The sequence below is a fragment of the Nomascus leucogenys genome, chromosome 20 (assembly GCF_006542625.1).
Source record: "Nomascus leucogenys isolate Asia chromosome 20, Asia_NLE_v1, whole genome shotgun sequence".
NCBI lineage: Eukaryota > Metazoa > Chordata > Mammalia > Primates > Hylobatidae > Nomascus > Nomascus leucogenys.
In genome coordinates, this window is record NC_044400.1 from 77,625,674 (window position 1) to 77,642,278 (window position 16,605).

At 46.2% G+C, this 16,605-nt stretch overlaps 1 protein-coding gene across 3 annotated transcripts; it reads left to right on the top strand.

Annotated features, from left to right (window-relative positions):
* The first annotated feature begins 10,536 nt into the window (after nucleotides 1-10,536).
* On the top strand, nucleotides 10,537-13,179 carry MRFAP1 (Morf4 family associated protein 1). Of its 3 annotated transcripts, none has more exons than XM_012499717.2 (3): nucleotides 10,537-11,604; nucleotides 11,677-11,703; nucleotides 12,175-13,179. In XM_012499717.2, exons 1-2 carry the CDS (start codon nucleotides 11,308-11,310, stop codon nucleotides 11,689-11,691), a joined length of 312 nt encoding a protein of 103 aa, XP_012355171.1. In that variant the 5' UTR covers nucleotides 10,537-11,307; the 3' UTR covers nucleotides 11,692-11,703; nucleotides 12,175-13,179. The 3 variants fall into 3 exon arrangements, with proteins under 3 accessions (XP_012355171.1, XP_012355166.1, XP_030657141.1); XM_012499712.2 differs by having other exon boundaries at nucleotides 10,537-11,153; nucleotides 11,273-11,703; XM_030801281.1 differs by having other exon boundaries at nucleotides 10,537-11,703.
* The last annotated feature ends 3,426 nt before the right edge of the window (nucleotides 13,180-16,605 follow it).

A 16,605-nucleotide genomic window follows, 5' to 3' on the forward strand; every position in this document is an offset into this window, starting at 1 on the left:
ATCACGAGGTCGGGAGATCGAGACCATCCTGGCTAACACGGTGAAACCCCATCTCTACTAAAAATACAAAAAATTAGCCAGGTATGGTGGCAGGCGCCTGTAGTCCCAGCTACTCAGGAGGCTGAGGCAGGAGAATGGTGTGAACCCAGGAGGCGGAGGTTGCAGTGAGCCGAGATGACGCCACTGCACTCCAGCCTGGGCAAAAGAGCAAGACTCCGTCTCAAAAAAAAAAAACTGGCCCAGTGTAATGGTGCGCACCTGTAGCCCCAGCTACTCGGGAGGCTGAGGCAAGAGAACTGCTTGAACCCGGGAGGCAGAGGTTGCAGTGAGCCGAGAGAGAACGCACCATGGCACTCCAGCTTGGGTGAGAGAGTGAGACTCTGTCTCAAAAAAAAAAGAAAAGAATCATGTTCATGTGCACAAGAACATGTAAGACTGTTCAGTGGCATTGTTCATGATAGCTGTAAATTAAAACCATTCATAAGCCCCTTACCAGTGCTTGGATAAATAGAGGCTGGTTTATTTGTACAAGAGAATACTACAGAGCAGCAGGTCTCAAAGTGCGGCCCCCACACCAGTAGTGCCAGCATCACCTGGGGAGTTGTTAGAAACACAAAGTCTCAGGCCTTATCCCAGATCAAATAAATCAGAAACTCTAGGGGTGGGCCCTGGAACATGTGTTTTAACAAGTTTCCTGGGTTTTTCTGATGCACACTCAATTTGAACACTCACTGCCATAGAGCAATCAAAATGGGTGAACTATCCTTACCTGCATCAACACAGGTGAATCTCAGATAGAGAGACAGAGGTGACAGATAGATGATAGATAGATAGATGTTAGATACATAGACGATAGATAGGTGATAGATAGATTATATTGAGCAAAAGCAGCAATATACAAATGAATAACTATAATTCTATATAAAGTTCAAAAGTGGGAAAGACTATACCATATTCTTTATGATTGCATTCCTAGTGGATAAAACAACAAAGAAAGCGAAGAAATGACTAGCCAAGGCTGGTACAGTGACTCTGTCCTGTAATTTTAGCACTTTGGGAGGCTAAGGTGGCAGATCACTTGAGCCCAGGAGTTCAAAACCAGCCTAAGCAACATGGCAAAACCCCATCTCTACAAAAAAAAATAAACAACTAACAGGTCGTGGTGGCACATGCCTGTAGTCCCAGCTACTCAGGAAGTTCAGGCAGGAAGATCGCTTGAGCCTGGGAGGTTGAGGCTGCAGTGAGCTGAGATCATGCCACTGCACTCCAGCCTGGGTGACAGAGAAAGATCCTGTTTCAAAAAAAAAGAAAGAAAGAAGAGAAGCGAAGGGAGGGGAGGAGCAGGGAGGGGTGGAGAAGGGAAGGAAGGGGAGGGGCAGGAGGGGTGGGGAAGGGAGGGGAGGGGAGGGAATGGCAGGGCAGGGCAGGGCAGGGCAACTAGAAGTCACAAGAGGGGTTACCTCCGGTGGGGCGAGGGAGATCTGGGTTAAGAAGGAACACACCTGGATTTCTAGGTGTGGCATGGTCTTATTTCCAGACTTAGTTGATTGTTAACATGTGAGTTTCTTTAAAATTATTCATAGGTGAAATTGTATTGTATACACATATATATAATGTTTCTACTCATATTCTCTCATATATATGTGATATACGTGGTAAATGCACATGTATATATGAGAATATAATGTTATATATGTTATTTTCACCAAAAATATTTAAAAGAAAAATGCAAAAATGTGAAATATATAAATGGAAAAAGATAAAACAAGTCCAAATTCACATCTTATATCTAACAGCTCTTTTTAGATAATCCAGACTGTACTTAGCTCAAACTGGCTTAAACAATATAAGGATGTTTTTGGTTGTGGCAGGGCTAGTTAGCTTTCTGCTGGCATCCATTCTTCCCCTCCATGATATAAATGACAGTTTTAGGCCGGGCGCGGTGGCTCACGCTTGTAATCCCAGCACTTTGGGAGGCCGAGACGGGCGGATCACGAGGTCAGGAGATCGAGACCACAGTGAAACCCCGTCTCTACTAAAAATACAAAAAAATTAGCTGGGCGTGGTGGCGGGCGCCTGTAGTCCTAGCTACTCGGAGAGGCTGAGGCAGGAGAATGGCGTGAACCCGGGAGGCGGAGCTTGCAGTGAGCCGAGATCGGGCCACTGCACTCCAGCCTGGGTGACAGAGCGAGACTCCATCTCAAAAAAAATAAAAATAAAAAAAAATTAAAAAATGACAGTTTTAGCTGAGAAGTGGCTTCCCAGACAGGGTCCACATTCCCCAGCTTTCCTGACATCCAAAGGGAGCATATGAATCCTTCTCACTGAGGTAATGAAAGAGAATGCCTCTGACCATTCCAACACCCCAGCTAAGACCCCAGACATGTGAGTGAGACCTTTTTGGGTTTTTCAACCATTCCAGGTAGCAGCTCAACCCAGCAGAATGAGTGACTCTAGGTGATAAACTATATATGAAGCAGAAGAACCAACCAGCTGAGCCCTGCCCAAACTCCTAACCCACAGAATTGTGACAAATGATTGTTATGGTGCTAAGTAAGTACCATAAGATTTGGGCCAGGTGTGGTGGCTCACACCTGTAATCCCAGCACTTTGGGAGGCTAATGTGGGAGGATCACTTGAGCCCAGGAGTTCAAGACTAGCCTGGGCAACATGGTGGGACCTTGTCTCTTAAAAAAAAAAAAAAAAAAATTAGGCAGACATGGTGGTGCATACCTGTAGTCTCAGATGCTCAGGATGCTGAGGCGGGAGGATCACTTGAGCCTGGGAGGTCAAGGCTGCAGTGAGCCATGATCATGCCATTCCACTCCAGCCTGGGCAACAGACTGAGACCTGTCTCAATAAAAAAAAAGATTTGGGGTGTCATGAACACAGCACTAGATAACTGATATATATAACTTCTTTTTAAGTTGCATTTATCATTACACAATGCTCTTGTTTCATATTTTAACCTTAAATTCTGCTTTATTCCTTAATTTTTATACATTCCTTGTCATTTCATTATAGTTGTGTTTCTTATATATTACAGATACCTTGATTTTAGGTTCCTTTTGGTTTTTTTGTTCGGTTTTTTTTGCTTAGTTTTTTGTTTTTTGTTGTTTTTTTTTTGAGACACAGTCTCACTATGTTGTCCAGGCTGGAGTGCAGTGGCGCCATCTCGGCTCACTGCAAGCTCTGCCTCCTGGGTTCATGCCATTCTCCTGCCTCAGTCTCCCAAGTAGTTGGGACTAGAGGCACCTGCCACCATGCTCGGCTAATTTTTGGTATTTTTAGTAGAGATGGGGTTTCACCATGTTAGCCAGGATGGTCTCGATCTCCTGACCTTGTGATCCGCCCGCCTCGGCCTCCCAAAGTGCTGGGACTACAGGCATGAGCCGCTGTGCCCAGCCATGAATGGATTTTATTAAATATTTGTTCTCTTTTCTATTTATAGCGCATTTTACTTCATTGTTTTCTCTCCTCATTTTCCCTTTTCTTTTCAATTTTCCAGAGTCCTATTTTATTCTCTTTTTTCTCATTACTTTGAAAGTTCTACTAGTCTTTTCAATTTTTCTAGTAGTTTTGTTCTGGATTGTTTTTGGCATAATAATTATAAATAAGCCTCTATTTCCTTTCTGGAATAACAAAATAAAATAATCGTTATCCTTCACCACCACAAAGATGGCTTTGTTGCCTGCTCTCCTTCCTCTTTCTCCCACAGCAAGATAAAATCTTTGGACCGTGTGTACATTCCCACTCTTCCCATCCATTTATAACTTCAGGCTTTGGTTTTGTCAAGCTGTTCAAGTCTCTGGAGAAGCAGCAAAACAGAAAGTGGAGGAAGCATGGCAGTTTACGCACGTCAGGCCCACAGCAAGCAAAGGGCAAAGGAGAGGAAGCTGGTCTGCTTATGACTTCTCTAGGGATGGACATCAGCTATTAGGCTCTTCAGGCTGATATAACAAATTACCCCAGACTGGATGGCTTAGACAACAAACATTTATTTCTCATAGTTCCTGAGCCCAGAAAGTCCAAGGGCAAGGTGCCAGCAGATCTGGAGGCTGGTGAGGACTGTCTTCCTGGTTTGCAAATGGCCATCTTTAAACTGAGTGGTTAATTTGATGAGATCTGCTTACCCTGCTTGCTTTAGGTCACTTGCTTTTTGTTATTTTTTCCTCCCTTCTTCCATGAAGCTGAAGGCCACAGTAGCTGAAGTATGCATCACTGAATGCTAAAACTTACTGACTACTTTATTTTTTAGTTTACTTTTTAAGAAACAGGATCTCACTCTGTTGCCTAGGCTGGGGTGCAGTGGTATGATCACAGCTCACTGAAACCTCAAACTCCTGAGCTCAAGCAAACCTCCCACCTTGGTCCCACAAAGTGCTGAGGTTACAGGCATGAGCCACTGCACCTGACCTTCACTGGCTACTTTATAGATAACATTTGTAGGTCACCATGGTAATGGTTGCTTCAGTTATTTTTCAGGAACTTGGGCCAGCTCCTGTCCAGTTCAAACCAGCTGAGACCACCAACTCTTCAACTGGGCCTGCGCAAGTGCCTGAGAGGTGGCCTTTGGACATCAGAGAGCCAAATACTCCACCCTCAGATCATGCTAACACCACAATTTTCTGTACATATGTCCTATGAAATGTCATGAACCCTGACTACACTTGTGCAAAATGAATCTGTTACTTCATTTTTCCCCACTGCCAATCATCTTTCCCCAAGCCTTAAACCACCCCACTTCTCTAACCCATAAATATCCCTAAAGCCTTATTTTCAGAGAAGTGGATTTGAGAACTGTTTTCCCACATCTTCACCTGGTGCCCTTAAGAATAAGCCTCTTTTCTTTTGCAGAACCCATGTCACAGTGATTGATTTACTGCACATGGGCAGAACAGACCTGAACCCGGCCAGTAACAGTCTTCTTGTTGTAGCCTCACATGGCAGAAAGTAGAGAGTAAGACCTCTTGCATCTTTTCTTACAAGGCACTAATCCTGTGTTAGGTACCCCACCCTCATGACCAAATCTAACCCTGATCACCACCCAAAGGCCTCATCTCCAAATACCATCTCATTAGTGGTTAGGATTTCAACATAAGAACTTGCAGGGGACACAAACATTCAGTCCATAGCACCAGGCTTCTCCCCATCTCAGGCGGTGGCACAGCTCAGCCTCTGCATCTGCTCCCAGGACCAGCAATGTTGAACAGGTGCCCCTAGTAAGCAGGACAGATGAGTCCCAAAATTGGGGCTGAGCCCAGGAGGGTTCTTGGCTTTACCCAGAAAAGAATTTCAGGGCAAGCTGGTAGTGTTAGCAACTTTTATTGAAGCAGCAGAGGTATCACTCCTTGGCAGAGCAGGGTTGCCCATAGCCAATGTGCCCAGAGTAGCAACTCAGAGGCAGTTCCAGAGTCATATTTATACCCACTTTTTTTTTCGGGCAGACTTTCATTCTGTCACCCAGGCTGGAATGCAGTGGCAAAATCTCAGCTCAGTGCAACCTCCACCTCCTGGGTTCAAGCAATTCTCCTGCCTCAGCTTCCCCAGTAGCTGGAATCACAGGCATGTGCCACCACACCCAGCTAATTTTTATATTTTTGGTAGAGATGGGTTTTCGCCATGCTGGCCAGGCTGGTCTCAAAACTCCTGACCTCAGGTGATCTGCTCGCCTCGGCCTCCCAAAGTGCTGGAATTACAGGTAGGAGCCACCGTGCCCGGCCTATACCCACTTTTAATTATGTGCAACTTAAGGGGGGAGATTATGCAGAAATTTCTAGAAATAGGGTGGCAACTTCTGGGTCATAAGGCTGTTGTCATGGAAAGTGGCAGTAATGTCCAGGTGTTGTCAGTGGGCATGTATTCTGTAGAGGTGCTTTTACCTCTTCCCCTGTTTAGCTAGTCCTCAGACTGGTCTGATGTCTGAGCCCTGTCTCCAGAGTCCCGCCTCCTGCCGCCTCACTAGGACTACAGGTGTGCAGGCAGCTCTAATCCTTCCCCAGAGGCTGCCCAGGTGTCCAGGGGCTGTGCTGTCTCTGGGAATCATTAAAGGCCGCTCTGTGCCCCAAGCCTCTCACACTGGGCCCTCAGCATCATGTCCCCTACCAAGAGGGAACAAAACAATCCCTTCTCTGCTCTACTCTGCAGAATTTACAGCTGAGCCATAGGACTGGGAGTTCCAATTCTTCCCCCATGTCGCCCTGCCTTTCATCACTTGGTCCAGGACAAACTGTTCTCCAATTTCCAGCCTGGGGAAAAGCAAGTTCTGCCTCATGGCAGCATTTACCAGCTGAAACGCCCTGGTTTTGTTTGCACCTGTGTTTGTTCTCAGGCTACAGCTAATGATGCCCTGGGGCTGCCCACAGTCAAACTGGTTTGCAAAATTGCATCTTTGACTTCAACAATTCCTAAAGAATCTCTAAATTTATAAATAATTTACTCAAGAGAAAGAAAAATGAATCCAGACAAACTCTGCAATGCACCAAAGAAATGGAATCTACATAGAGATTGCACTATAGATGAATGAGGCAAAAACAGGAAACCATTGCAACATTGGAGGTGGGAGTTGGTGGATGGGCATAAAGTCCTGGTCCCAGCCTTACAGAATGCTCACTCTTCTCAAGCACACACACAGAGTGTGCTGCAATTGCCCAGGCCGAAATTTTTACAAATTTCAGAGAATCACTATCAAACTGAACTCCATCTCTAAGAAGAATACAATTAAGTTAGAGATCAGTAATAGAAGAGCATAAACAGCTCTAATGTGGTTGAAATTTTTAAAACATAGTTTTGGGGGTTTTTTTGGTTTTTTGTTTTTTTGAGACAGAGTTTCACTTTTGTTGCCCAGGCTGGAGTGCAGTGACACGATCTCGGCTCACTGCAACCTCCACCTCCCGGGTTCAAGCGATTCTCCTGCCTCAGCCTCCTGAGTAGCTGGGATTACAGGTGCCCATCACCACGCCTGGCTAATTTTTGTATTTTTAGTAGAGACGGAGTTTTGCCATGTTGGCCAAGCTGGCCTCAAACTCCTGTGATCTGCCTGCCTCGGCCTCCCAAAGTGCTGAGATTACGGGCGTGAGTGACTCACACTGCGCCTGGCCAAAACACAGTTCTAATAATTTATGGATCAAAAAATCGTAATTGGAATAAAAGTACACTTAGAACTAAATAATGAAAATACCAATATCAAAAGTTGTGTGATGCAGTTAAGTTATGCTTGATGGGAATTTAAGATCTTAAATGCTACATTAGAAAAAAAGAAACCGTTAATGAGTTGAGTTTCACCTAAGAAAATTTTTAAAAAGCACAGAATAAATCAAAGAAAGTAGAAAGGAGATAGTAAAGATAAGAACAGAAATTAATAAAAGAGACTGGGCGTGGTGGCTCACTCCTGTAATCCCAACACTTTGGGAGGCCGAGGCGGGTGGATTGCTTGAGGTCAGGAGTTCAAGACCAGCCAGGCCAACATGGCAAAACCCCATCTCTACTAAAAATACAAAAATTAGTTGGGCGTGGTGGTGGGCACATGTAATCCCAGCTACAGGAGGCTGAAGCAGAAGAACTGCTTGAACCCGGAAGGCAGAGGTTGCAGTGAGCCGAGATTGCACCACTGCACTCCAGCCTGGGCAACACAGTGGAACTCCGTTTCAAAAAAAAAAGAAAAAAGAAAAAGAAATTCAAAAGAAATAAATAAAAGAGAAAACAAAGAAACGCTAGCTCATCAATCCCCAGATGCATGTTGTGCACCTGGCATTTCTGCCCTGCACAAGAACACCTGGAGGAGTGGGGCCCAATCTTACCTCATCCCAGGGAACAGGTGCTGTTTTTGAACTCATCCACCCTTTGGGAGCCATTTGGTTTTTTGGTGGGTTTATTTCCTCTCATTTAAATAGCAGTTTGAAGCAGTTTTGGGTTCACAGCAGAAAGTATAGAGAGCTCCCATGCAACTTGTGTCCCCCCACCTGCATACCCTCCCCTTCCCATCAACATCTCCCACACAGTGGTAGTTTGTTGCAACTGATGCACCCACATTAATGCATCATAATCACCTGAAGTCCTTAGTTTACATAAGTGCTCACTCTTGGTGCTGTACATTCTATGGGTTTGGATGAATGTATGACGACATGTGTCTACCATTACGGTATCACACAGAGTAGTTTCACCACCGCTCTAAAAATCCTGTGGCCCCCCGCCATTCATCCCTCCCAATCCACTCAGATCTTTTTACCATCTCCAAAGTTTTACCTTTCCTAGAATGTCATACAGTTGGAATTACACAATATGGAGTCTTTTCAGATTGACATCACTTAAATAATATGCATTTTAGTTTCCTCCATGTCTTTTCATGGCTTGATGACACATTTCTTTTTAATGCTGATTAATATTCCACTGTCTGGATGTACCGCAGTTTTTGTATCCATTCACCTATGGAAGGACATCTAGATTGCTTCCAACTTTCGCCAACTACACTTAAAGCTGGTATACACGTCCACCTGCAGATTTCTTTGTAAGCTGAAGTTTCCAGCTCATTTGGATAAATACCAAGGAATGTGATTGCTGGATCCTATCGTAAGAATATGGTTTAGTTTTGTAAGAAACTACCAAACTGTCTTCCAAAATGGCAGTATAATTTTGCGTTCCCACGAGCAAGGAATAAAAGTTCCTGTTGATCCAAGTCCTCAACAGCATTTGGTGTCGTAGGTGTTCTGGATTTTGACTATTCTAATAGGTGCTTAGTAGTATCTCATTTTTGTTTGAGTCACTTATTTTTATTCATATAAAAAATGTATGAGCTAGCTGTCTCTGATATGTCAAGTGTGAACCCCAAATATCTAAGACATGCATCAGTCAATTAAGAAAGTTTATTTTGCCAAGGTTAAGGACACACACCCATGACATGGCCTCAGGAGGTCCTGATGACATGTACCCAAGGCGGTTGGGATACAGCTTGGTTTTATACATTTTAGGGAGACATGGGATATCAATCAATATATGTAAGATGTACATTGGTTTGGTCTAGACAGGCCAGACAACTTGAAGCAGGGCAGGGGCTTCCAGTTAATAGGTAGATAAGAGACAAACAGTTGCATTCTTTTGAGTTTCTGATTGGCCTTTCCAAAGGAGGCAGTCAGAGATGCATCTATCTCAGTGAGCAGACGGGTGGCTCTGAGTTCTGTCATTTGTCCACAGGGAATTTCCTTGTGAGGGAGGTATGTAGCATTTTAATCTTAGTAGCTATCTTTTTTAGGAATAGAATGTGAGGCAGGTTTGCCTGACGTAGTTCCCAGCTTGACTTTCCCCTTTGGTTTACTGATTTTCGGGTCCCAAGATTTACTTTCCTTTCACACAAGTAAGCCCAAAAGTTGGGTTTTTACAAGAGCAACCAAAATATTAAGAACCTGAGAAAAGTCACAACAAAACATATACTTTCGTTTCTCTGAATCCTTAATTCTGCTATAGTCAAAACTGTGATGTGTCCCTTTAACTGGAAAATGGAAGCCAAATCCATGGCATTTATGCAAGCTGGATTTCTGAAAAGTTTATTGATGTTTGGGAATGGGACAACAAGCTAGGAAATTAACGTATCTCTCCTCATTCTGTGTTGAGTGGATGTTAAGGCAAATTTACCAATATGCGCCAAGCTCTGCCCAGGGCGTTAGGGCATTACGGCCACAAAGCTAAGACCCCAAAGAACCCAGGATCCAGTGGAAGGGCTCAGAGGCTGTGGACAGCACCTTGCACCACACACTGAACATGGGTCTGCTGGGGCCTCAGGACGGAGCAGCCAGGCTCCACCTTGGGGTGTGGGGAGGCCAATTTGGTGAAAAGACACCCAGACCCTTCTGACTGTCATCCAAGGAAGAAGGAAAACTACTTTTTAAAAAGGCAGAAAGGGCCAGGCGCTCGGATCATGCCTGTAATCTCTGCACTTTGGGAGGCCCGAAGTGGAAGGATCACTTGAGGCCAGAAGTTCAAGGCTGCAGTGAGCCATGATCCCAACACTGGACTCCAGCCTGGGTGACACAGCAAGACCCTACCTCAAAAAAAAAAAAAATTTTAAATAATAGTAAGTAAATAAGGCCCGGTGCAGTGGCTCACGCCTGTAATCCCAGCACTTTGGGAGGCCAAGGTGGGTGGATCACGAAGTCAGGAGATCGAGACCATCCTGGCTAACATGGTGAAACCCCGTCTCTACTAAAAATACAAAAAATTAGCCAGGTGCGGTGGCGGGCGCCTGTAGTCCCAGCTACTTGGGAGGCTGAGGCAGGAGAATGGCGTGAACCCGGGAGGCGGAGTTTGCAGTGAGCCGAGATCGCGCCACTGCAGTCCAGCCTGGGCGATAGAGCGAGACTCTTCGTCTCAAAAAAAAAAAAAAGTAAATAAAACGGCTGAGGGGACTCAGGTCCCCTTGCGTGAAAGGAAGGGGCATAAGCGTCCACCTGGGGTCGCTGCATTATCACGTAGGATCCTCCTCTTCTAGTGTGGAAGGCCCTTTTTAATTTTCATTTATATTTTATTTATTTATTTTGCGACAGAGTCTCACTCTGATGCACAGGCTGGAGAGCAGTGGCGAGATATGGGCTCACTGCAACCTCCGCCTCCCGTTTTCAAACGATTGTCTCAGCCGCCCAAGCAGCTGGGATTACAAGCGTGCAACACGACGCCCGGCTAATTTTTGTATTTTTGGTAGAGACGAGGTCTCGCCATGTTGGCTAGGCTGGTCTCGAATTCCTTACCTCAAGCCATCCACCCACCTCGCCTCCCAACGTGCTGAGATTACAGGCGTGAGCCAACGCGCCTGGGAAGTGTGGGAGGTCTTTTTTAAAAATGTAAACTCGCATGCTCAAGAAGCCCACTAGGAGGGAAACACCCAGAAGAGGCCACCCTCCAAACACAGGGTAAAACAGGGGTGACGCACAGAGGTAACGGGAAAGCAAGAACGAGCAAGAGCGTACGGTCTCGTACCTGCGCATGCCTGCGTGCGCGTCCGTGCAGCCGCGACGGCGCCGCCGGCGTCTCTCTTTCTAGACGTGCGCGCGCCCGCAGCTCGCCCCCTGACCGTAAAGAGGCCGGGCTGTGTCGTGAAAGGGGTCGCAACGCGCAGAGCGCTGGTTGACGGCCGGGACTCCATTTTGTTCGCCGTTACTCTGCGCGTAAGTCGCTTCTCCGTGGCTTCTCTGAGAAGAAAAGTTGAAAAAGGGTAAAAGTTTTCAGGAATATTCGGGCTCTCTGTTGCTAAGCATAGCGAGTGTCGGTTTTCTCTCTCCAACAGACATCGCTACTGCGGTTCCGAGGCAGTGGGAAGAGATGCGGCCCCTGGACATCGTCGAGCTGGCGGAACCGGAGGAAGTGGAGGTGCTGGAGCCGGAGGAGGATTTCGAGCAGTTTCTGCTCCCGGTCATCAACGAGATGCGCGAGGACATCGCGTCGCTGACGCGCGAGCACGGGCGGGCGTACCTGCGGAACCGGAGCAAGCTGTGGGAGATGGACAATATGCTCATCCAGATCAAAACGCAGGTGGAGGCCTCGGAGGAGAGCGCCCTCAACCACCTCCAGAACCCGGGCGACGCGGCCGAGGGCCGGGCGGCCAAGAGGTGCGAGAAGGCCGAGGAGAAGGCCAAGGAGATCGCGAAGATGGCAGAGATGCTGGTGGAGCTGGTCCGGCGGATAGAGAAGAGCGAGTCGTCGTGAGCACGGTCGGAGGTAAGTCGGGCACCCGCGCCAGGCCGAGGAGCGGCCCCAGCTTGGCCGCTGTTCGAGAGCGATGATTTCGTCAAGATGCACCGGGATCGGGGGTGGGGCGGGAGAATAAAGGCGTGCTCGGGTCAGGGCGGATCTGGGCCCCGTCTTCGTGTTTTGTTTTTTGACGGTGGCGGCGTGGGATAATCAGAGTGGCCGGGTTTGGGCGTGATGCATGTTCAGTGGAAGGATCATAAATCTCAGAGTCGCCAAGGAAACAGAAACGGACGAGGTCCCGGGCCATCCAGCAAGCGGGGGTGGAAATAGAGGATTTTCGGGGAAGACGTTGGACAAGTCAACGTTGCTAGAGACTGGAGTGAGTCAGGTGGTGGCCAGAAGAGGCGGCGTCCTGCACGGTGGCGTTCGTGAGGGTTTGGGGGTCGTTGTGCCCGGGATTAACCTCTCAGTGATGAATTTCTTCCCATTGTGCTTTAGGTTTACAGCCAATGGATTCGGGTCAACTGGTGGAGATTGGCTGACACCCTGGAGAAGCCGAAACCAGAGAGCCTTTTGTTTTCTCTTTTTTCCTCTGTCTATGCTCTGTCTCACTTAACACTACGTTTTCTGCTATGGTCTGTGGTTGATGACCTCAATATGAGTTTCGATTGTTAACGTGTTTTTGTTTGGGAAGTAATTTTGTTTGAAAATGCTCTCACATACAGGAATTAGGGCCTAGATTGTAAGCTCTTGCAGCAGTCACATTTGTTCCCGGGCTTTGGTTGTTACTTCTAAATTTTTGAGGTGCTTTGCTCTTTCTTGTGTGACCTGATAGCTCCCTGGAACTTTGGGTCTGTGTGTGACACATGAGACTCACAGTTGGAGTTCTCCAGCTCTGGAGGTGCTGAAGGAGCTGCATTAATTCTAGAAGACGACTCCATGCAGCAACTACTGAAGAAAGGACCAGACTTCAACGGGGAATGCGGATGGGCCGACATGGCTGGGACTCGTGAATCTGGAGAAGAGCTGGAGAATGGATAGTATTGTCTGTATTTGGAGACTTTAATTTCTGTGTGAGACCAAAGGAGGAGAGATGTATTTTGTTCAAAATTTAAATTTTTTGTGGTACACTATCTTATGTAACCTGTCTGGTGAGTTTGTATGGACAACCTAACTCAGCTTTATTTGACACGGAACCTAAAATAGAAGATAAGATCTTGATATTCTGTACAAGTTGATGTAATACCCTGATGCGTTTTAGAGGACTTGGCATAAAATGAAAGATTTGCAAAGGCCCTTGAGGGGCTCGGGGATGAGAGTATGGAACTGTCTGCATTGGACCCTAAACTGGACTGGAAGAGGCATCTTCAAGGTTCATACGTTGTCCAGCTATAAGTTCATTTGAGTAGCAGACCTAACAAATATTTGAGGTCAAAACCCTACCATGTTAAAACAAAAAAAAACTTAACCATGTTAATAAAAGTATTCATTTGCTTGAAAAGACGAAAGACCTAAAAGATTATTGAGAAATGTTACTCCTTTAAGAATGAAATCTGCTGTCTCGCAGATTGTTCTCACTGTCAAATGGAGGGTGAACATCTTAACGGTTTCTGAGGCTCTTGGCCTCTAATCAAAGGGAAGCTTTATCTCTGTCTGCTATTGGGAACCGGGTGAGGAAAAAACACACTTGGTTCTTAGTGTGGGAAGAAACCACATGTAATCCTGTGGTCCAGGCCTCTGCCTTCAGAGAGCCAAAGCACCTTCAGTCTTTCCAGTTGGAACATTGTTTTCTAGGCCTTGCACTGGGAATATAGCGATTACAGTTGCAGAGTGAGGGATGACATAGAGGAGATGTGATACCCCACCCTCCTTCCAGATTGAAGCCTTTCTCCCCCAACTGCTAGAAGTGTTGCTGACAAGCACCCCTCAGCTGGTTAGCCGTCTGGGAAGTGCCTTTTTAGAGGAGAGCTGCTTTAGCCAAAGTCATGCCCTTTTTCCTGGGTAGCCTACATCTAGTGACTAATGGGCTGGAAATCTCAGGTCGCTATTTCTCTTACCCCAGTTTGGGACAACTTTGAGGGACATGGTGGCTTCTGAGCTTGTGGGGTCTGCTGAGGCTTTTGTTAGGATTGCATCACACAGCCCACCTCCTCCCCCGTCCAGCCTTGCATTCCTTCTCTTCCACAAGTGTTAATCCCTAAAAAACGTGCATCTAGTTTTCATCTTGGAGTCCACTTTCTGGGCAACCTAGTTGGTAGAAATCAAACAAAGCCATGTGTCCCAAGCGCTAATAAAGATAGCGTGTCCCAGGAGAACACTGAGGGGGAGGTCTAGGAAAGCTTTCCAGAGCAAGTAACTCAGAGCTTGGCCTTGAAAGAGGAGCACAGCTTCCAAGGTCAGGAAGAGTGGGAGAGGCATGCTAGGCACAGGAAACAGAAAATGGAAGACGTTCAAGGTTTTCTGTGTGAGTTCCACACAGAGGAGGGAGAAATGTGTAGGATGGAATTAGGAACTGGGAAACAACCACCAAAACTACATTTCGTAGATTTGCCAAAAGAAGAAATGTAACATTGGTACAACACTACCAACTAGACTTTACTCTGCTTTCACCAGTTTCCCACTAAGGCCCTTTTTCTGTTCTGGGATACCATGTTGCATTGGGGAGTCGATTTTTTTCAATGAGTAATATTTATAGATGACACGAAAGTGATCCTTCAACTCTCCCCAGCTTCCCAGTTCCCCTCCCAGGAAACTACAAGTTTCTTATATATCCTTACAAATACTAATGTATTTGAACGGCTTCCACTTTTTTTTTTTTTTTTTTTTTTTTGGTGAGACAGGGTCTCTCTGTGTCTCACAGGCTGGAATGCAGTGTTGTGACCACTCACTGCAGCCTTGACTTCCTGGTGTCAGGTGATCCTCCCACCTCAGCCTCCCGGGTAGCTGGGACCAGGCGTATACCACCTCATCTGGCTAATTTTTGTATTTTTTGTGTGTGTGTGTGGAGGTGGGGTTTTGCTATTTGTCCAGGCTGGTCTTGAACTCCTGGGCTCAAGTGATCGCCTTAGCCTCCTGAGTAATTGGAACACTACCACGATTAATTTTTGTATTTTTTGTAGAGACAGGTTTTTGCCATCTTGGCCATTTTGGTCTCAAATTCCTGAGCTCAAGCCATCCACCCGCCTTGGCCTCCCAAAGTGCTGGCATTACCGGCATGAGCCACCACGCGCAGTCCACCTGTTTTGTTTTGTTTTTTTTACATTAATGGTAGCACAGTGTATAATCTATTCTTGTTCTTCATTTGTCTGTTTACTTGGAAGTCTTCCTATCTAACATCTAAATCTGCATTCTTTTTTTTTAAGGCTGCACAGTGTTCATTCTTATGCCAGAGTTTGAAAACTATTGTCCTAAAATCCTTCCAGTAACTCCTTAGTTCCTCTTTTTTATGATTCTGGTCACAATTGCAATGCAGCCACTAATTCCCAGTTGCCCCAGCTCCTGAATTTCATACTCCTGGCTTGCTAGCAATTGGAGGAGCAATCCAATCTTGCGTTTTCTAAGCAAAGAATGTGATAAGAAGCATTCTGAGAGACAGTCTTACGTGGTTGTACAGTCATTAAATTTTCTGGCTGGAGTTGTCTTATTTATTTATTTATTTATTTATTTATTGAGACAGGGTCTAACTCTGTTGCCCAGGCTGGAGTGTAGTGGCATGATCTCGGCTCACTGCAACTTCCGCCTCCCAGGGCTCAAGCAATTCTTCTGCCTCAGCCTCCCGAGTAGCTGGGGTTACATGTGCGTGCCACCATGCCCTGCTAATTTTTGGCATTTTTAGTAGAGACAGGGTTTCACTATGTTGGCCAGGCTGGTCTTGAATTCCTGGCCTCAAGTGATCCACCTGCCTTGGCCTCCCAAAGTCCTGGTATTACAGGATGGCAGAGCTGGAAAGAACCTCAGAGAGCACTGAAGCTTTTCTAAGTTAAAATATAGAAGTCATTAGTGCTGTTCACCAAATAAATTCCAATTCTCTGCCTTCTAGGCACAGAGTAGGATGGCGCTTTCTGGCCCCCTTGGGGTTGGGTGGGGCCATGTGATTAATTCTGGCCAATGAGTTACAAAGGAATGTTATATCTGTTGTATCCAACCCAGAACCTCCAAGGCGACACCCTGCAGAGCTATCTCTTCCCTCTCGCACAAGAACCAGCAACATTCCAGATGGTGGCTGAACTTAATGACCATAGTTCCCTACCAATCTATGATGAGTATGTACCACAAACAAGGAAAAACCTTAGTTGTTTTAAGCCACTGAGATTTGGGGATTGTTTGTTACAATAACAACTTAGACTGAGATGACTGATACAGATACTATTATTTCTTCCATTCCTTGTGTTTTGATGAAAGAGTTGTTCTCCCTTCTACCTGAGGCCCGTTGATCACATCCCTCCCACTAGCCCAGGCATTGTCCAACAGGTTATCTCCTGTCTCTGGCTTTCACGTGTAGCTCTTGACTTAATGACTTCAAGGTGAAAGAAAGCGCACATTCAAACTCCTACTCCTGGCCATTCTCCCCCTTCCAGGCAGCAGGTAAATAGCAGGTAAACATCAAGAGATGTTTCTACCATCTTTCAGAGGTAAATGGGGATTTGTTACCCTGGTTAACACTGTGGCCAGGTAAATCTACAAAATCCATCCAGGGCCTGCTTCAGTCACTGCCTGATACGGTTTGGCTGTGTCCCCACCCAAATCTCATCTTATCCTCCCACCCGGTGGGAGGTCACTGAATCATGGGGTGGTTACCCCATACTGTTTTTGTGATAGTGAGTTTCCACGAGATCTGATGGTTTTACAAGGGGCTTTTCCTCCTTTACTCGGCACTTCTCCTTCCTGCTGCCACATGAAGGAGGACACGTTTGCTTCCCCTTCTGCCAT

Excerpts from the sequence above, each read along its gene's own strand:
- MRFAP1 (XM_030801281.1), top strand. The coding sequence starts at position 11,308 with ATGCGGCCCCTGGACATCGTCGAGCTGGCGGAACCGGAGGAAGTGGAG.